The sequence below is a fragment of the Erythrolamprus reginae genome, chromosome 9 (genome assembly GCF_031021105.1).
Source record: "Erythrolamprus reginae isolate rEryReg1 chromosome 9, rEryReg1.hap1, whole genome shotgun sequence".
NCBI lineage: Eukaryota > Metazoa > Chordata > Lepidosauria > Squamata > Dipsadidae > Erythrolamprus > Erythrolamprus reginae.
In genome coordinates, this window is record NC_091958.1 from 44338882 (window position 1) to 44360042 (window position 21161).

Below are 21161 nucleotides of genomic sequence, written 5' to 3' on the forward strand. Positions count from 1 at the left end.
CTATTCTACTCTACTCTATTCTACTCACCTCTACTCACCTCTACTCTAATCCTACTCCTATCCTACTCTACTCCTACTCTACTACTTCTGTTCTGTTCAGTTATTTTCTTACAGAGTTCGTGCTTGTTTGTTCTTGTTGGTGAGATACAAAGGTGTTGTCATTTTAGCCTCTGTTTTATTTATTCTTGTTATTGTACAGTAATTCCAAGCCCCTGATGACCTGATGGCTATTGTTTTATCAGGATTGCATGACTGTTCCTTTACAGGGTGATAGGCTCAGACTTGGGTCATCAATGGTGGTATCTGACCATCTTTCCTTTTACTCTCTTTTTCTGTTTCTAGGCATTGGGAATATTCTCCCTTGATGCACCCAAAGTTTTAGCGTCATGTTTAGGGCTGGCAGTAAACATCCTGATGTGACAACAGCTGAACACTTAAATTCCGATATCAGATTTCATTTGTTTCTCAACAAGCTATCATCTTTATGGTGATCATTTCCACTATCGTTTTGTTAAGAGATTTAATCTCTAAAGTCCCTTCCATTTCTGTCGTTCTGTTTCTGTTATTTGTGATAACTCTCATTGAAGAGAGATGGTTGCTCTTCTTTAAGCACTGCTGTTTCCTTGTTCAGGCTACATCCATCTGATGTCTCCATTCATTGAGAAGATCTTGTGGTATGTCGGCTTGTCAGCTTGCCTGGGCTTGACTGTGGCCCTTTCTATCCTCTCGGACATCATTGCCCTCCTGACATTCCACATCTACTGTTTTTATGTCTATGGAGCCAGGTGAGTGTGCTAGCTCCTTTGGGTTACCAGGCAAACAATTCCCATATTTTTTGGAGTACAGTGGTCCCTCAATTTTCGCGGGTTCGAACGTCGCGAAATGGCTATACCACGGTTTTTCAAAAATATTAATTAAAAAATACTTTGCAGGTTTTTTCCCTATACCACGTTTTTCCCCTCCCGATGACGTCATACGTCATCGCCAAACTTTCGTCCACCTTTAATAAATATTTTTTTAAATAAACTTTAATAAATAAACATGGTGAGTAATAATCTAAATGGTTGCTAAGGGAATGAGAAATTGCAGTTTAGGGGTTCAAAGTGTTAAAGGAAGGCTTGTGATACTGTTCATAGCCAAAAATAGTGTATTTACTTCTGCATCTCTACTTCGCAGAAATTCGACTTTGGCGGGCGGTCTCGGAACGCATCCCCCATGGAAATCGAGGGAACACTGTATAAGATGCACTGGAGTATAAGACGCACCTTAGTTTTGGGGAGGAAAACAAGGGGGAAAAAATCTGCCTCTGCCTCGCAGCAATTTGCCAAACAGCAAACAGGCACAGATTTATTTCTTTATTTTATTAATTAGATTTGTATGCCGCCCCTCTCCGTAGACTCGGGGCGGCTAACAACAGCAAATAGACAATATGAACAAATCTAATATTAAAAGTAATGTAACCCCCCCCCCCAATTTAAGAAACCAATCATACATACAGACATACCATGCATAAATTTTATAAGCCTAGGGGGAAGGGAATATCTCAATTCCCCCATGCCTGACGACAGAGGTGGGCTTTAAGGAGCTTACGAAAGGCAAGGAGGGTGAGGGCAACTCTGATATCTGGGCGGAGTTGGTTCCAGAGGGTCAGGGCCGCCACAGAGAAGGCTCTTCCCCTGGGTCCCGCCAAACGACATTGTTTAGTCGATGGGACCCGGAGAAGGCCAACTCTGTGGGACCTAACTGGTCGCTGGGATTCGTGCGGCAGAAGACGGTCCCGGAGATATTCTGGTCCGATGCCATGAAGGCCTTTATAGGTCATAACCAACACTTTGAATTGTGACCAGAAACCGATCGGCAACCAATGCAGACTGCGGAGGGTTGGTGTGACATGGGCATATTTGATGATAAACAATGTATGCTGTGTATTTCTGTGCATGTGTGCCTGGCCCATAGACATAGCAAAGAATTGGAGAAATGTACATTGCTCAAAAAAATAAAGGGAACACTTAAACAATACAATATAACTCCAAGTAAATCAAACTTCTGTGAAATCAAACTGTCCACTTAGGAAGCAACACCGATGTGTTGTATTGCTCTCTCCTTTTCCTTCAATTAAGACATCAACTACTTATTATGATAGAGGTTTAATGCAAAAACTATATATTTGTATGTTTTTTTTAATATCCTCCATGCTCAAATTTCTCTTATGATTTGTACATGTAGACACATATATATTGTGGTGGTGTTCTTTCTTCAATAAAGTTTTTTTTTTTTTAAAGGAAGCAACACTGACAATCTATTTCACATGCTGTTGTGCACATTCAACTTTGTACAGAACAAAGTATTCAATGAGAACATTTCATTCATTCAGATCTGGGATGTGTTATTTGAGTGGGGTTTTTTTTGAGCAATATATATTATGGCAGTATATTAATGCCAGAAATTTCCTTAAATGTAGTCACACTAACTCCTCCCAATTATTTAAATAGATCTACTCCAAATATGACTAAGTCAGGGTTTAACTCAGCTGCCTTATCTTAATCCTAGATTGATTGATTGACTGTGTGCCTGTTTTTTATATATATTGGGATTGTTTTATGAAATTACTAATTTTAAATTTTAAATTGTAATTAGATTGGTGGGCATTGGATTTGTTATTATGTACTGTTTTTTATTATTATTATTATTATTATTCTTGTGAGCCGCCCCGAGTTTGCGGAGAGGGGCGGCATATAAATCCAATAAATCTAATCTAATCTAATCTAATCTAGATGCCTTCTAGCAGAATTAAAAATGTCCCAAACACTGAGTTCCTCCAGCAGGCTTATATTTACAAAAATACTAAAATGCCCAGTATTAGTCCCAAAAGCAAAGAAGCAAACCAAGACTTGCCAGTGCATTCCATTTCCCAATCCCTTCATTAAAGCAAGCCCACTTTATGGATTGATTTCCATTTGAAAAAACTTTCCTTTTTAAGTAGCCAAAACCAAAATAAAACCCCAAGGCTCTCTCTTTGGGAAAGCATAGGAAGTCATGGGAATCACAACATTAGGCCACGTTTACACGTGGGAATTTTCTCGCAAGCCAGTCAGTTCTCAGACTGCCTTTTCCCCCACTGCCCTGACCTCGGGGATCTCATATTACCCTTGCTAAGCCCAGCAGCCAACCCACACAATATTCCATTTTCCATATATGTATATGTGTGTGCGCACAAGAAAGTCCTATTCAGACTGTGGCTGGCTCTCAGAGCCAAAGATTCCCATCCTCGTACAAGTAATAATAATAATAATAATAATAATAATAATTATTATTATTATTATTATTATTATTATTATTATTATTATTATTTATTGGATTTGTATGCCGCCCCTCTCCGCAGATTCGGGGCAGCTAACAACAATAATAAACACAACATGTACAATCCAATAATAAAAAAACAACTAAAAACCCCTATTATAAAACCAAACATACACACAAATATACCATGCATAACTTGTAATGGCCTAGGGGGAAGAGCTATCTCAACTCCCCCATGCCTGGCGGTATAGATGGGTCTTGAGTAATTTACGAAAGACAGGGAGGGTGGGGGCAGTTCTAATCTCCGGGGGGAGTTGGTTCCAGAGGGCCGGGGCCGCCACAGAGAAGGGTCTTCCCCTGGGGCCCGCCAAACGACATTGTTTAGTCGACGGGACCCGGAGAAGGCCAACTCTGTGGGACCTTATCGGTCGCTGGGATGTCAATCGCCCGCCCAGGCACATCTTACAGGGGTGGGCAATCCTAAACCTGATCACCCATGTGGCAGCATCCAGAGCGTAACCTAAATTCTGCATCTGGGGACCATCCTTTTGACATGGTTGCCACGATGTGGAGACTCTAGAAAGAGTGCAGAGAAGAGCAAGAACAATTGCAGTTCAGAGTTCATTTCTTGGAGGAAACCTTTGAGGTCAAACCTTCAGATCCACATCTGCTTTTTTTTCCTTTCAACCACAACCACACAAGAGCACACAACAGATTTAAACTTAATATTAACCGCTCCAAACTTGACTGTAAAAGATATGACTTCAGTAACTGAGTTGTCGAAGCGTGGAACTCATTACCGGACTCCATAGTGTCATCCCCAAACCCCCAACACTTTACCCTTAGATTATCTATGGTTGACCTATCCAGATTCCTAAGAGGTCAGTAAGGGGCGAGTACAAGTGCACTAGAGTGCCTTCCGTCCCCTGTCCTATTGCTCTCCTATATCTCCTATACCTTTCTTCAATTCCTATATCTCTTCTTCTATTCTTTCATTGATATGTTCTATTACTTTACCATCTTTTCTATTATTTCTTAGATATACAGTGATACCTTGTCTTACAAACGCCTCATCGTACAAACTTTTCGAGATACAAACCTGGGGTTTAAGATTTTTTTGCCTCTTCTTACAAACTATTTTCACCTTACAAACCCACGGCCGCCGTTGGGATGCCCCTCCTCCGGACTTCCATTGCCAGCGAAGCACCCGTTTTTGCACTGCTGAGATTCCCCTGAGGCTCCTCTCCATGGGAAACCTTACCTCCGGCAATGGAAGTCCGGAGGTGGGGTTTCCCAGTGAGGGGAGCCTCAGTGAAATCGCAGCATCGCAAAAACACAGAGGTCCGGAGGTGGGGTTTTGAGGACTTCTGTGTTTTTGCGATGCTGCGATTTCAGTGATGCTCCCTTCGCTGGGAAAGCCCACCTCCGGACTTCCGTTGCCAGCGAAGCACCCGTTTTTGCGCTGTTGGGATTCCCCTGCAGCATCACAAAAACACGGAAGTCCGAAGGGGTGGGATTTCCCATGGAGGGGAGGCTCAGGGGATTCCCAGCAGCGCAAAAACAGGTGCTTCGGCTGGCAAAAGGGGTGAATTTTGGGCTTCCATGCATTAATCACTTTTCCATTGATTCCTATGGGAAACATTGTTTCGTCTTACAAACTTTTCACCTTAAGAACCTCGTCCCGGAACCAATTAAGTTTGTAAGACAAGGTATCACTGTATTTTACTATGAGTATCTCCTCTATAACCTTCATCATGTATTTTACTATGTGTATATAGATATATACCCACTAAAACCCTCATTGTGTATTGGACAAAATAAATAAATAAATAAAATAAAACCAAAAAACCAGCAAGATTCTTGCAAACTTCCAACAACAGTAAGTCCATTTATTTCAGCCATTCCTGCAGCTTTCCTGCTTGCTTGTCCCTGACACAGCCTTGGTTATTTGAATGGACCCCACTAGAACCAGGTCTTGGATAGAAGTCTGGGGTTTGATTTCAGGGCCGTCCTGACTTTCTCTTTCCCTCCTTCTGGATTTAGGCTGTATTGCTTCAAGATTTACGGCCTCTCCTCTCTGTGGCGCTTGTTCCGAGGGAAGAAATGGAACGTCTTGCGGCAACGCGTCGATTCCTGCTCCTATGATTTAGACCAGGTAAAGGCTCTCAGGGGGAGGCACCAGCAGAGCGGTCGCATTGATGGACAATCATGATGATGATGATGATGATGATGATAATAATAATAATAATTATTATTATTATTATTATTATTATTTATTAGATTTGTATGCCGCCCCTCTCCACAGACTCGGGGCGGCTCACAACAATAATAAAACAGTGTACAATGAACAAATCTAATATTTCAAAGAAAATATCTAAAAACCCATTATTTTTTTAAAAAACCATAAAACACAAGCATACCATACATAAAACTATATAAGCCTGGGGAAGATGTCTCAATTCCCCCATGCCTGGCGATATAGGTGGGTCTTAAGCAATTTACGAAAGACAAGGAGAGTGGGGGCAGTTCTGATCTCTGGGGGGGAGTTGATTCCAGAGGGCCAGGGCTGCCACAGAGAAGGCTCTTCCCCTGGGGCCCACCAGACGACATTGTTTAGTCGACGGGACCCGGAGAAGGCCAATTCTGTGGGACCTTATCGGCCACTGGGATTCGTGCGGCAGAAGACGGTCTCGGAGGTATTCTGGTCCGATTATGATGTTGACCTTGACATCTAATGGGTTGTGGGTTGTGGGTAATCATAGTGCGATCACCATCCCAGCGACCAGTTAGGTCCCACAGAGTTGGCCTTCTCCGGGTCCCGTCAACTAAACAATGTCGTTTGGCGGGACCCAGGGGAAGAGCCTTCTCTGTGGCGGCCCCAACCCTTTGGAACCAACTCCCCCCAGATATCAGAGTTACCCCCACCCTCCTTGCCTTTCGTAAGCTCCTTAAAACCCACCTCTGTTGTCAGGCATGGGGGAATTGAGACTTTCCCTCCCCCTAGGCTTATAAAATTTATGCATGGTATGTCAGTATGTATGATTGGTTTTTAAATTGGGGTTTTAAATTAACTTAAACTCAAATATTGGATTTGTTTACATTGTATTATTATTCCTGTGAGCCGCCCTGAGTCTGCGGAGAGGGGCGGCATACAAATCTGATAAACAAACAAACAAACAAACAAACAAACACACTTCTGGGTGTGTTGGAGAAAGGGTTCCATTCAGTTTTATTATTCCCAGCAATTGTGAATCTGCAGAACCTGCTGGGTTTTACCCCTGATCTTTAAGTTATGGCTAAATCCATTCTTATGGACACACTGTATATCCTTATATACTTCATGGTGCTTTCCAGCTCTCTCTCATCAGTTGACAGCCTCTTGTCCCCAACAAATCTGTGTCCTCATTTTACCCACCTCGGAAGGAGGGAAGGCTGAGTCAGTCTTGAGGCGGTTAGAATCGAACTGCCAAATGCGTCAACCCAGGCCCACTCTCTACCCCGATGCAGCCCGTTTATTACGGAGCCCTTGAACATCATCATTCTCCCCTGGCCCATTTTCAGACAATTATAGCGGAAGGGGGCTTAGTCTTAAGAGACCCCCCTCGCCGCAGGTGCCCCGTGCTACGTTAAGTCATAGCCCGGGTGGTGATAATGGGTTGGCGGTCGGGAAGGAAGCGATTTGAATCAAAGACGCCAAATCATTACAGCCATCGCCAACAGCGTTGCCATAGTTACCTGCTGATTTGTGTTTCTATTAAAAGCCCCCCGTTTCGTGGGCTTTGGGAAGGGAGCTGGGCCCACACGTTCCCAACAGGAAGGTGGGGAGGGTGGGATTTATTTGTGACAAAGTCTTTGCTTTTTTCCCACCCCGTGTTAAGACGTCAAAGGCTCCCGACGCTGTTAAGTTTCTTGAACGAAAAGGAAAAAGAGCAAAGTCTTGGAAAAAAAACCTTCGGCCCCTTTTGGTCACCCTATAGCAGTGATGTCCAACCTTTATGGTCCGCCTGCCAAAAGGCGGGGATAGTGGGGGAAGGGTCATTCCCACAGCCATAATTCCTTTGTTTTTTTAATAATATTTTTAAACTAAACAATGTCGTTTGGCGGGACCCAGGGGAAGAGCCTTCTCTGTGGCGGCCCCTGCCCTCTGGAATCAGCTCCCTCCAGAGATTAGAACTGCCCCCACCCTCCTTGCCTTTTTTAAGCAACTTAAAGCCCACCTCTGCCGCCAGGCATGGGGGAATTGAGATCCTCTTTCCCCCTACGCCTTTACAATTCTGTGCATGGTATGTATGTATGTATGTTTGGTTTTTATATTAATGGATTTTTAATCATTTCTAATATCAGATTACTATTGTACACTGTTTTATTGTCGCTGTTAGCCGCCCCGAGTCTCCGGAGAGGGGTGGCATACAAATCCAATAAATAAATAAATAATTTTTTATTAAGTTTTTAAAAACAATACTAACGCATAAAAGACATTTACAAATCATTCAGACAGCTTTTCGTTTACATTTCTGTAGCACCAGCGTATTCAATTTCAATACATTATTATCCAACTATCTTATCAGAAATCTTTTCCCATTTTATATTAATATTTACAATGGCTAATTACTGTTTACTGGGTTTTTTATATATTTATTTATTATTCTTCCTTTCAAGCCAATATATACAATTTTTCCCACATGGTATATGAAATTATTCTCTTTGATCATTCTGCAGTTCTATAGAAAGCCTGCTCATTTCTGCACAGTCTAACATTTTCTTAATTACCATTATCTCTGTAGGGGTTTTTTCCTTCTTCCATGTTTGTGCAAGTGCTAATCTGGTGGCCATTAATATATGTATCATAAGATAGTAATAGCCATAATTCCATGACTGCTGCTGGCATGCGATGGCACACTCGTTTTTCTCCATCCCAAGGCTTAAGAGCCATTCTGGCAGCCTGGGGAGGGCGAAAACAGCCTTCCCCTCCCACCCCTGGAGGCCCTCCAGAGACAGAAAACGACCCATTTGCCAACTTCTGGTTGGACTGGAAGCAGTGTTCCCTCTAATTTTTTGGTGGAGTGGGCGGAAAAGTATAGTGTCTGAGCGGCAGTCCCTTTGGGACTGGGCGGCACAGAAATAATAAATAAATAAATAAACAAGTAAGTAAGTAAACAAACAAACAAAAAACCCACCCTGTTTTGCCTCAGAGAATTTCAAAATAAAATACTGTACTGTGTGTCTATAACAGTGAGCTCATAATAGGGCAACTCTATCAATATCAAAATGCCACTTAAATAGTTGAGCTAGTTTCAAACTAGATTTTGATTTTCTTTCTCTCTTCCTTACTCCCATTCTTTTTCCTTCTCTTTTCCTTCCTCTCTTTTTTCTATCTGTTTCTCTCTCTTCCTCTCTTCCTCTCTCTCTCCTTCCCTCTCACTCTTTCCCTCTCGGCTTCTGGGCAGGTTTGGAAAACTCTGAGTTGATGATGATTTTTAAGTGAGCGATTGCTCACTGCTCAGCTTAGAGGGAACTATGACTGGAAGACCCATTTGTTTTGTTATTCCCAAGCTCCAGAACCTTTCTGGGCCCCGGAGGGCCTCCGGGGTAGAGGGGGAGGGCATTTTCGCCCTCCCCAGGCTCCTAGAAAGCCTTCCCCACCCCCTCCAGAGGTTGGAAACAGCCTGTTTCCCAACTTGCAGTGGGCTCAGACAGCCTGAAAATCAGCTGACCAGTTATGGCACGCGTGCCATAGGTTCACCATCACTTCCCTATAGACCAGTGGCCCTCAACCTGGGGGTCGGGACCCCTTTGGGGGTCGAACGAATGTTTCACAGGGGTCGCTTAAGACCATAGGAAACGACAAATTTCCCCCAGTGTTAGGAACTAAAGCTTCTATTCTGGTGCCTTGGAACATATTTTTACAATCCAACCAATCAGGCATTTACAGCGGGGTGGTTCTTCTGACCTTCCTGCCAATCAGCTTAAAGCTCTGTTGGGAGAATTCAAAGAAATATTAGGGTTTTTAGTGTACTTAGACAGGCCAGCTTTCTATTACCACTCATTCCTGAAATTACTGTTTACTGATAATCTCTGATAATTTTACTTGTTTTTTCTTCTCCAGCTGTTCATTGGTACTTTGCTGTTTACCATCTTGCTGTTTCTGCTGCCCACAACTGCATTGTATTACTTGGTTTTTACTTTGGTGAGTCTGCCTTTTCTGGAATTAATGAGAGGGTTTGTGTTCAAAGCATTGCGAAAAGTTGGAAGGATTGTTAAAAGCCAGATAACGTCAAGAGAATTAAATAGCCAGCTCAGATGATTGACAAGAGGCATGCAGGCCTTGAAATCAAAGCGCAAAGGGTGCTTCATTCACCCTTTGTCTCCTTTTAGGAATTGCCTCTTTTTCTAGGCTTATGGGACTGGCCTGTGCATCCCAGGGAAAATGGATTTGACTTAGGGCTTGCAGACCCATGCTTTAGGTCCATCACGTGCCTGCAAAAGGACTTTTCCTGTTTTTCCAAATTGTTGGCCGTGGGAATGGACATTAATAGCTGGGAAACCTTGACCTCTGATCCTTCAGCTTGGAGGGCCCCGAATAGGTTAAGGGTTGGAGTGCCTAAACATAAAACCAATATATACTTGGTTGTAGACTGGACTACCAATTGTCAGAAATCGTATAGGGTCTCCTGCTTGGTCATGGGGTTGGACTAGATAATCTACAAGGTTCCTTCCAACTCTCTTAAAGTTAATGCTCAAGGGGTATCTCTTAGTGGATAACAATACGCTGTGTAAATGTGGAGAAACACAGAGCCCGGCTCCTGTGCTAGTATCTCGACTACTACTAGAAACATATACAGTGGTACCTCATGATACGAACCCCTCATCTTACGAACAACCCGAGATACGAACCCGGGGTTCAGAAATTTTTTGCCTCTTCTTATGAACTTTTTCCTTCTTATGAACCCGCCGCCGCCACCACCGAGAAGCCCCGCCACCTGGCTGTCACCTTTTAAAACAGCCGGGGGCTTCCCAGCGTCCTCCTGAACCTGAACGCCAAACCCGAACTTCCGGGTTCGGCGTTTGGGAGGCCGCCGAGAAGCCCCCCGGCTGTTTTAAAAGGTGACAGCCGGGCGGCGGGGCTTCCCAGCGGCCTCCTGAACGCTGAACCCGGAAGTTCGGCAAAAGTTCGGGTTCGGGAGGCCGCTGGGAAGCCCCGCCGCCTGGCTGTCATCTTTTAAAACAGCCGGGGGGCTTCTCGGCGGCCTCCCAAACTCTGAACCCGGAAGTTCGGGTTTGGTGTTCGGGTTCAGGAGGACGCTGGGAAGCCCTCCGGCTGTTTAAAAAGGTGACAGCCGGGGTGGCGGCGTTTTTTTGCGGGGGGGGGGTCATTGCACGGATTAATTGAGTTTACATTGTTTCCTATGGGAAACAATGTTTCGTCTTACAAACTTTTCGTCTTACGAACCTCCCCCTGGAACCAATTAGGTTCGTAAGACGAGGTATTACGGTACTGATAATGACTTAAGATGGAAACTTTTATACTGTTGCCTGGCTGTAGAACTTTCCAGGGGCTGGCCAGTGAATGTTAACACCACGATCTAATCTTTCCTCTTAGCTTCGTCTCCTGGTGGTCCTTGTGCAAGGTCTAATCCATCTGCTGGTGGACCTCATCAACTCTCTGCCCCTTTATGCCATCGTCCTTCGACTCTGCCGAGGCTACAGACTCGCCTGTAAGCTCTGTAAATCCATATTGTAAATTGTGGGGTTGGACATTTTGCCCGGAGTCCTGTTTATGTTGGTTGTATGGTCTTAAAATCAGGAATCCGTGGCACGCAAATAGATATACACTAAATTGGACAGAGAATTAACTTGTTGCCAGCTGAGAGGTCACATCCTATAAATTCCAACTCACTGTTTTGCCTCCCATTACGATCTTTCTTGCCACAGTTGGCCATGAAAATTTGAGACACCATTGTAGTCGTGATTGGACTACCTACAACAGTGATGGAAAACCTTTTTTTGCTCGGGTGCCAAAAGGGTGGCCGAACGTGTAATAGCGCGCATGCACCTGCCCACACCCATAATGCAATGCTCTCTCCCTGCACATGTTCACACAACCCCCTACGCATGCACGCAGGCCTCTCTGAAGCTTCCAGACTTCCGGTAGGCCCATTGGACCATTTTTCGCCCTCCCCAGACTTTAGGAGGCTTTTCTGGAGCCTGGGGAGAAGAAAAAGAGCTGATAGATAAATTAGTGAAGATTGGACTTAATCCCTGGATAGTTCAGTGGATTTGCAGCTGGCTGAAGCGTAGACATCAGAGAGTTATTGTTAATGGCGAGTATTCTGAGCAGAGACAGGTTACAAGCGGTATGCCACAAGGGTGTGTTCTGGGTCCTATTCTTTTTAATATGTTTGTGAGTGACATAGGGGAAGGTTTGGTAGGGAAGGTTGGCCTATTTGCCAATGACTCTAAAGTGTGCAATAGTGTTGATATTCCTGGAGGCGTCTGTAATATGGTAAACGATTTAGCTTTACTAGATAAATGGTCAAAGCAAAGGAAACTGCAGTTTAATGTTTCCAAATGTAAAATAATGCACTTGGGGAAAAGGAATCCTCAATCTGAGTGTTGTATTGGCAGTTCTGTGTTAGCAGAAACTTCAGAAGAGAAGGATTTAGGGGTAGTGATTTCTGACAGTCTCAAAATGGGTGAGCAGTGTGATCGGGTGGTAGGAAAAGCAAGTAGGATGCTTGGCTGCATAGCTAGGTGTATAACAAGCAGGAAGAGAGAGATTATGATCCCGCTATATAGAGCGCTGGTGAGACCACATTTGCAATACTGTGTTCAGTTCTGGAGACCTCACCTACAAAAAAATATTGACAAAATTGAACGGGTCCAAAGACAGGCTAGAAGAATGGTAGAAGGTCTTAAGCATAAAACGTATCAAGAAAGACTTAATGAACTCAATCTGTATAGTCTGGAGGACAGAAGGGAAAGGGGGGACATGATTGAAACATTTAAATATGTTAAAGGGTTAAATAAGGTTCAGGAGGGGTGTTTTTAATAGGAAAGTGAACACAAGAACAAGGGGACACAATCTGAAGTTAGTTGGGGGAAAGATCAAAAGCAACATGAGAAAATATTATTTTACTGAAAGAGGAGTAGATGCTTGGAACAGACTTCCAGCAGACGTGGTTGTTAAATCCACAGGAACTGAATTTAAACATGCCTGGGATAAACATATATCCATCCTAAGATAAAATACAGAAAATAGTCTAAGGGCAGACTAGATGGACCGTGAGGTCTTTTTCTGCCATCAGTCTTCTATGTTTCTAAAAAACAGGCCTACCTGAAGTTCGTTCCTGAACTTCCAATAGGCCTGTTGGGTCCGTTTTTCACCATCCAAGGCGCTAGAGGCTTTCCTGAAGCCTGGGGAGGGCAAAAACAGCCTCCCAGCCCTCCGGAAGGCCGAAAATCAGCTGACCAGCACGTACATGCATACTGGAGTTGACCTAGGGAAATGCTTCGCGTGCCCTCAGATGTGGCCCCATGTGCAACAGGTTTGCCATTATGGACTATAAGTTGAGTTTCACCAATGATAAGGTAGCATATAACCAACATTTGAAACATAACTCCTAGCAACAAACCTGGTTGCATTTAAACTTCCTGCGTAAAAACGAGATTTTTTTCTCCATGGTGTTCTCTGTTTTTAAAACCCAGATTTGGCCTTCTATAAAATCCCTCCAGCTCGTTGCAGTGGTCAGTCAATAAAGCCTGTTCCTTTCCACACCTGGCTTTTATTTTGTGTTTTTTCAGCTGGTGTCAAATTCAGAGTTCTGGAGCCGGAAACTGGCATACCTCTTCGACTTCTGATGCAGGTAAACCCTTGTCCTTTTGGTTGGTTTCTTTGGGGAATGTTCTGATATTCAGAATACCTTATAGCAATAGCAATAGCTATTTACAGCCCTCTCTAAGCGGTTTATAGATAGTAAGCACGTTGCCCCCAACAATCTGGGTCCTCATTTTACCCACCTTGGAAGGACGGAAGGCTGAGTCAACCTTGAGCCTACTGAGATTCGATCTGCCAAACTGCTGGCAGCCAGTGATCAGCAGAAGTAGCTTGCAGTACTGCACTCTAACCACTGCGCCACCGAGACTGTACCTTTCCACTCTCTCCTACCGTCGACACATACTCATGCTTCATTTGCTATTACTAATATCCTAGTAATATGAGCCCTGGTGACACAGTGATTAGAATGCAGTATTGCTGGCTAATTCTGCCCATAGCCAGCAGTTCGATTCTCACCAGCTAAAGGTTGACTCAGCCTTCCATCCTTCCAAGATCAATAAAATGAGGACCCAGATTGTTGGAGGAAATATGCTGACTCTTAACCCACTTAGAGCTGCAAAGCCCTGTGGAGCCTTATATAAGTCTAAGTGCCACTGCTATAGCTATCCTTCTGAGATCCATTGAAATAAGCATGGAAGGATGGTTGTGTTGTTCCCATTGAGTAGGGCTATCACAATTGGACTGTGAGAATTTGCCTGACTATTAGGTGGAAGCAAAGAGCCAGCAATTGTGGGGAATTCTGGGACTTGAAGTCCACACATAAGTTAAATTTAATAAGGATGAGAATGTTCTGCTTGGGCCTACTCGGATCGGAACAAAGAAGCACCCACTTGCAGAAATTCAAACTAAAAACAAAACTATTTTAAGAATGATTTGTACAAAACAAGGTCTGGATTTCAGTCTATGTTGACAGCGTTCCTGGTCAAATTCGCTAATAGATAACGCGTGGCTGCGGCCAAGAGCTAAATCCAATTTAGACATTCTTCAGTGCTCTAATGTCTTTTTAAACACACACTCAAGAATCTTCAGGTTTTCCTCAAACAGCTGCATTTCTGCACGATGAACTTTAAGGGATAACAGCAGTTTGCTAGCAAAGCATTTCTGGAACCTCGGATCTAGGACCTCCACCATTACAAACGTTGAAACCCCACACCTCTTTACCCATAAATCCTCACTTATATACTATGTGGTGTGGTCAACTGTTTCCTACAGATATTCAATGTCTAGACTTTGTTCCATAGACTCACCTTCTAGAACTTTTCCCATAAAGATATTCCTATCTGCTTCATGACCTTCTGACCCTGACATGTAATAGGGGCTCCTGGTCCCCAATGTACCCCTCATCCTCTGAGTCAGACATTACCATCATTGGGGTTTCTACAGTCTCTGGTGGTTCCCCAGGTTTCCAATTCTCCCTCACTCTCACTCTCTGCATCAGCTGTCAAGAACACTGGCCTGGGGTACCAAGATGGACCCAGTTCATCCTCCTTAGAATCTGTCACTAACTGACCCGGTCATGGGCCACTCACAACAGAGAAGCTCTGCCTTAATATCAAGATATTGCATCAATAGATAGTATAATGTTTAATTAAACAAGTAGTAAATGCACTTGGGGAAAAGGAATCCTCAATCTGAGTATTGCATTGGCAGTTCTGTGTTAGCAAAAACTTCAGAAGAGAAGGATTTAGGGGTAGTGATTTCTGACAGTCTCAAAATGGGTGAGCAAAGTGGTCGGGCAGTAGGAAAAGCAAGTAGGATGCTTGGCTGCATAGCTAGAGGTATAACAAGCAGGAAGAGGGAGATTGTGATCCCCTTATATAGAGCGCTGGTGAGACCACATTTGGAATACTGTGTTCAGTTCTGGAGACCTCACCTACAAAAAGATATTGACAAAATTGAACGGGTCCAAAGACAGGCTACAAGAATGGTGGAAGGTCTTAAGCATAAAACGTATCAGGAAAGACTTAAAGAACTCAATCTGTATAGTCTGGAGGACAGAAGGAAAAGGGGGGACATGATCAGAACATTTAAATATGTTAAAGGGTTAAATAAGGTTCAGGAGGGGTGTTTTCAATAGGAAAGTGAACACAAGAACAAGGGGACACAATCTGAAGTGAGTTGGGGGAAAGATCAAAAGCAACGTGAGAAAATATTATTTCACTGAAAGAGTAGTAGATCCTTGGAACAAACTTCCAGCAGACATGGTTGGTAAATCCACAGTAACTGAATTTAAACATGCCTGGGATAAACATAGATCCATCCTAAGATAAAATACAGGAAGTAGTATAAGGGCAGACTAGGTGGACCATGAGGTCTTTTTCTGCCGTCAGTCTTCTATGTTTCTATATAGATATTTCTCCTCTTACCTGTTTTACACTGAGGGCATCTTATTAACCAGGATGTCTACACAGTAGGTGGTCCCTGTCAAGTTGAACAGATATTTCTGCGAAAAACATTCCACAGTGTTTTCTCATCTGAAATCAGCCGGAAAATAAACGTACTAAACATGCATTGGCTTTCAAACCTAATGTCTTTAAAAAGCAGCTACGTATGCAGAAATGTTTCCCTGTGAAGGCACTTGCCAGATGAATGCAGAGACAACGGGGAATATTTTATTGGCTCCAGTGGCCTTCCGTGAAACCGCCCGGAAGCCATTTCCAGATTTCGGTGCCGTTTCGAACCAGCGTGCCAGTGGAAAGCCACTTTTTCGGATAAATTATTAGGTTACACGCGCTGGGAAACAGGTCTGGCTACATTAATTTTGGATCGCTTTCAATTGAGTACAGTTCAATTCTCAAATGCTGAGCCAAGCTAATATGGGAGTGGTTTGCTGGATCAGGGCCAGAAAATATACTACATGGGGGGGGGGGGGGAGAGGCAATAGACCTGCAAAGAGAGTAAACATTTCAGTTGTGTAGAAATATTAACCTGCTGTGTGGCCATATTGTCCAAAGAAGACTCTTTGGGCTGGTTTTAGTAAACTCCCCATCTATAAAAGCCACAGTCTTCGATGTGCATAGAGTTTCTTCCTTGTGGAGTTATAATAACGAGATTTACTTGGGTTACTGTTTTTATTTGTGCGTTCTTTATTGTGACATCATTTGGGCTACTGTTTTTTAACAGTGGGAAGATGAATCATCATCAAACCGTTAAGAAATGTCTACATTTAAAGGCTGGTTTGGGAGCAGGTTCTTTAAAACCAATTCCAGAAGAGAATATAGAATAATAGAATAATAGTAGAGGAGTGGAGTGGAGTTGGAGGAGTGGAGTAGAATAGAAGGTAGAAGATAGAATAGGTAGGGTAGGGGAGTCATGTGGAGGAGTGGAGTAGAATAGAAGGGTAGGGGAGTGGAGTGGAGGAGTAAAATAGGAATAGAATAGGAATAGAGTAGAATAGAACAGAATAGAATAGAATTCTTTATTAGCCAAGTGTGATTGGACATACTGTACAAGGAATTTTTCTTTGGTGCATTTGCTCTCACGTAATGAGTGTCATAGGGTACACCAATAAGCAATCAGGAAACAATCAATATATGGGTCATTCTTTTGTCAAGTGGATTGGGTGTTTTTTGCAGCCTTATTTTGAAAAGAAACCATCACAAAAACAGCATATATGATACAAAAAACCGTGCTCTTTCCAATGCAGTGATTTTCAACCTTTTTTGAGCCGTGGCACATTTTTTACATTTACGAAATCCTGGGGCACATTGAGAGGGGGGAGGGTGGGGGTTAAAAAAAATTGGACAAAAGAATTATCTCTCTCTCTTCCTTCCTTTTGCTCTATTTTTCTCTCCCTCCCTCTTTCTCTCCCTTCCTTCTTTCTCTCTCCATCCCTCTTTCTTTCTCTTCCTTCCTTCCTCTCTTTTTTGCTCTTTCTCTCTCCCTCCCTCCCTCTATGTCTTTCTTTCTCTCTCCTTCCCTCCCTTTCTTTCTCTCTCTCTATTGCTTTCTTTCTCTTTCTCTCTTTCTCTCTTTCTCTCTCTCTTGCTTTCTTTCTCTTGTTCTCTTTCTCTCTTGCTTTCTCTCTCTCTCTCTCTCTCGTTCTCTTTCTCTCTCTTGCTCTTTCTCTCTCTTGCTTGCTTTCTCTCTCTCTCTTGCTTTCTTTCTCTCTCTCTTGCTTTCTTTCTCTCTCTGAGCTTCGCGGCACACCTGACCATGTCTCACGGCACACTGGTTGAAAAACACTGTTCTACTGAAATAAAAATGAAGATGATTGAAGGTGAGAAAATAGAGAGCTCTGTTTCACCACTTTCAGTCATCTTTATTAGAAAGAGTGAGTTTTTTCAATTTATATAGAAAGACACAACCACAGCCACGTCTCTCGATAGATCTGCACAAGCATTGCGATTTTGTTGTGCCAGCAGTCCTCGACTTACGAGCGCAGTTCGGCCCAAACTTTCTGCTGCTTAAACAAGACATCAGTTTAGGGACTTCTGCCCCATTTTGCAATCTTGCCGCGGTTCTTTAAGGGAATCTCTCTACAGTTATTAAGCAAGTAACACGGTTTTTAAGCGAATCCAGCTTCCCCATTAGCTTGGCTTGTCCGAAGGTCGCAAAAGAAGCTTATGTGACCTTGGAACATTGCAACCATCATAAATACGAGTCAGTTGCTAAATGTCTGGATTTTGATCACATGGCAGGCTGGTACAACGGTCATTTAGTGTGAAAAACGGTTCCACTTTTCACTTTTGTTCAGTGCTGTTGTAACATCGAACGGTCGCTAAAACAGGCTGTTGTAACTTGAGGATTACCTGTGTATCGCTTGGGCCTGCTCCTGATTTAATCTCTCGTAATTGTCTTTCCCCCCCTCCATCTTCCCAACCTGCCAGATCAACCCTCTCCCTTACGGCCGGGTGGTACAAATCTACAGGCTCCCGACCTACAGCTGCTACCCGAAAGACTCCTGGGCTTCTCTGTGCAAGAAGCTGTTTGTGGGAGAGCTCATCTACCCTTGGAAGCACAAGGAGGAGAAGCAAGACTGATGGGGGGATGACCAGGAGAGAACTAAGGGACACCCCAGAGGACTTAAATCGGGTCGGGAGCAGCTCTTGCCCGACCGTCCTTTGTTCTGACTTCCGTCGCCAAGAATTTGAGGGTAGGACGTTCCTACAGAGTCAAATGAATTCCTCACTCGGCTATCTTTTCTGATCACGTCGTCCGTCTGATGTAACCTGACATTAGGACTGCTCCTCTGGAAACGTTGGGATAGGGAATCTCCAGCTGTGGCTTTCGAGGGTGGCATTTAATGCACAGTTCCGTTTCTGGAGAGCCTCTGCCCGCCCTGCGGCTAACATCTCGTTTTCTGCCAATCCTCCTTCTGCAAAGCTGCAGCAGTGTTTCCCAACCTAGCAGTCCAAAGCAGTGTTTCCCAACCTTGGCAACTTGAGGATATTTGGACTTCAATGCTGGCTGGGGAATTCTGGGAGTTGAAGTCCAGATATCTTCAAATTGCCAAGGTTGGGAAACACTGGTCTAGAGCCATGTTACATCTCAACCTTCGGCTGAGTCGAAGACGGGTAGACTTCTACTCCCAGAATTCTCCAGCCCAGCCAGGTTGAGAAGAAAAAAAAATGCTGCATTTGGGGAGCCATTTCTGCACAAAGTTTTGGACATCAACACTTGGAGGAAAAAGGGGAAAAAAAACCCATGGTGTTTGCAATCAACCGACACAGAAACTGCTTGCAGAACTTGGGGAAATCTGGGCCCAGTGTCTGATATGTTTCTCCTATGTACAGTGCTGTAGAGGATTTTTCTATTGCAATAACCAGCAGGAGGGGCCAGAAACAAGATAAGTTGCATCAGCACTTAAGCCTTCTTTCTTTCTTTCTTTCTTTCTTTCTTTCTTTCTTTCTTTCTTTCTTTCTTTCTTCTGTCTTCCCTCCTTTCTTTCCTTCCTCCCTTTGTTCTCTCATTCCCATCTCCCTTCCTTTCCTTTATTCTCTCCTTTCCATCTCCTTCCTCCTTTCTTTCCTTCCCTGCTTCTTTCTTCCATTTTTTCCTTCCTTGTTTCTCTCATTCCCATCTCCTTCCTTCCCTTCCTTCCTTCCTTCCTTCCTTCCCTACTTCCTTCCTTCCCTTTTCCTTCCTCTCTTCCTTCTCTCATTCCCATTTTCCTTCCTTCTTTCTCTTCTTCCTTCCTTCCTTCCCTCCCTCCCCATGTTTATTCTTTTTACCGTATTAGTCAAATGTATGCAGCCACCCCTGGCTCTGAAGACAGCCCTGGGTGGCCTACCACAATAAATAAAAACAGAGAAATCCAAATATAAAGAGCGTAGCAATAAATAAATTTGTCAGCACCCAAAAATGCAAATCATATGTGAAGGAGTTTTTTTAAAGTCACCCTCAACTATGGTCAAGCACAGGAAATCAGGAGTGCCGGCAGCTCAAGTGAATATCAAGATTTATTGCAAGCTTCTGCTGTCTGCAGAAATATGAACTAATGTCAAGGCAAGCTGGCGGTAGATAAGAGTCAATGAAATCCAAGGTGGGATGGACTTAGATCTCTTATGGGCACCAAGGGAAGGTCTGTTTTGGCTAACCGAATGCCCTCCAAGTGTATTGCACCTAAGCAAAGAAGGATGACCTTAGGTTGGAAAATAGGATTCCCCTGCTTGTAAAAGCCATGTCGATGGTCCAGGCCAGGAATAGGACTCCCCAAAGGTTCTTACTTATTTTACTTACTTACCTTTCGTCCCCTGTCCAATTGTCTTTCCTTTCTTTCCCCTATCTTATATATTCTCTTCCTTTCATATATCCTCTCCTCTAAGTTCACTTTCACCCTCTTTTATATTATCACATGTCTATTTTTCTTCCTATGTATTTGTGTATTGGACAAATGAATAAATAAAATAAATAAATGAAATAAATAAAATAAATCAGAGTTGAAAGGGACCTTGCAGGTCATCAAGTCCAACCCCCTGCTTAAGCAGGAAATCCTACAGCACCCCAGCCAGATGACAATCCAATCTCCTCTTGAAAATGTCCAGAGTTGGGGAGTTCACAACCTCCACTGGCAGGCCCTTCCACTTACCCATTTATCATCTTCAAACATTCCTTGACGAAGACTAGAATAGACAGTCAATTGTGCATCGGTGTTTATTTAAAAGCTGGTTTTAAGCCAGCCCATCTGTTAATTAGGTCATAGATAAGAGGCACATTTCCTTTGAACCAGGCGTGAAATCCAGCAGGTTCTAACAGGTTCTGGAGAACCAGACGCAGAAATTTTGAATCGTTCGGAGAATCGGCAAATAACAACTCTGGCTGGCACCGGAGTGGGGGGGGAAATGCGGATTTTGCAGTATCCTTCCCCTGGATTTGGGAGGGAATGGAGGTTTTGCAGTATCCTTCCCCCAGGAGTGGGGATGGAATGGAGATTTTGCAGTATCCTTCCCCTGGAGTGGGGAGGGAATGCGGATTTTTCAGGATCCTTCCCTTGGAGTGGGAAGGGAATCTCCATTCCATCCCCACTCCTGGGGGAAGGATACTGCAAAACCTCCATTCTCTTCCAAATCCAGGGGAAGGATACTGCAAAATCCACATTCCCTCCCCACTCCAAGGGAAGGATACTGCAAAATCCCCATTCCCTCCCCACTCCAAGGGAAGGTTACTGCAAAATCTCCATTCCATCCCCACTCCAAGGGAAGGATACTGCAAAATCTCCATTCCCTCCCCACTCCAAGGGAAGGATACTGCAAAATCCCCATTCCCTCCCCACTCCAGGGGAAGGATACTGCAAAATCCCCATTCCCTCCCCACTCCAAGGGAAGGATACTGCAAAATCTCCATTCCCTCCCCACTCCAAGGGAAGGATACTGCAAAATCCCCATTCCCTCCCCACTCCAAGGGAAGGATACTGCAAAATCCGCATTTCCTCCCCACTCCAAGGGAAGGATACTGCAAAATCTCCATTCCATCCCCACTCCAAGGGAAGGATACTGCAAAATCTCCATTCCATCCCCACTCCAAGGGAAGGATACTGCAAAATCCCCATTCCCTCCCCACTCCAAGGGAAGGATACTGCAAAATC

General features: G+C 43.9%; 1 protein-coding gene across 4 annotated transcripts in view; it reads left to right on the top strand.

Moving 5' to 3' along the window:
- Positions 1–20010, top strand: part of PIGQ (phosphatidylinositol glycan anchor biosynthesis class Q) — a 56491-nt gene extending 36481 nt beyond the window's left edge. For all 4 annotated transcript variants that reach the window (XM_070761052.1, XM_070761054.1, XM_070761051.1 and 1 more), the window contains exons 6-11: positions 632–785; positions 5344–5455; positions 9407–9487; positions 10901–11015; positions 13102–13163; positions 17965–20010. In XM_070761052.1, coding sequence (XP_070617153.1) covers positions 632–785; positions 5344–5455; positions 9407–9487; positions 10901–11015; positions 13102–13163; positions 17965–18117 — 677 coding nt within the window. In that variant the 3' untranslated portion in view covers positions 18118–20010. The remainder of the gene's footprint in view (positions 1–631; positions 786–5343; positions 5456–9406; positions 9488–10900; positions 11016–13101; positions 13164–17964) is intronic.
- The last annotated feature ends 1151 nt before the right edge of the window (positions 20011–21161 follow it).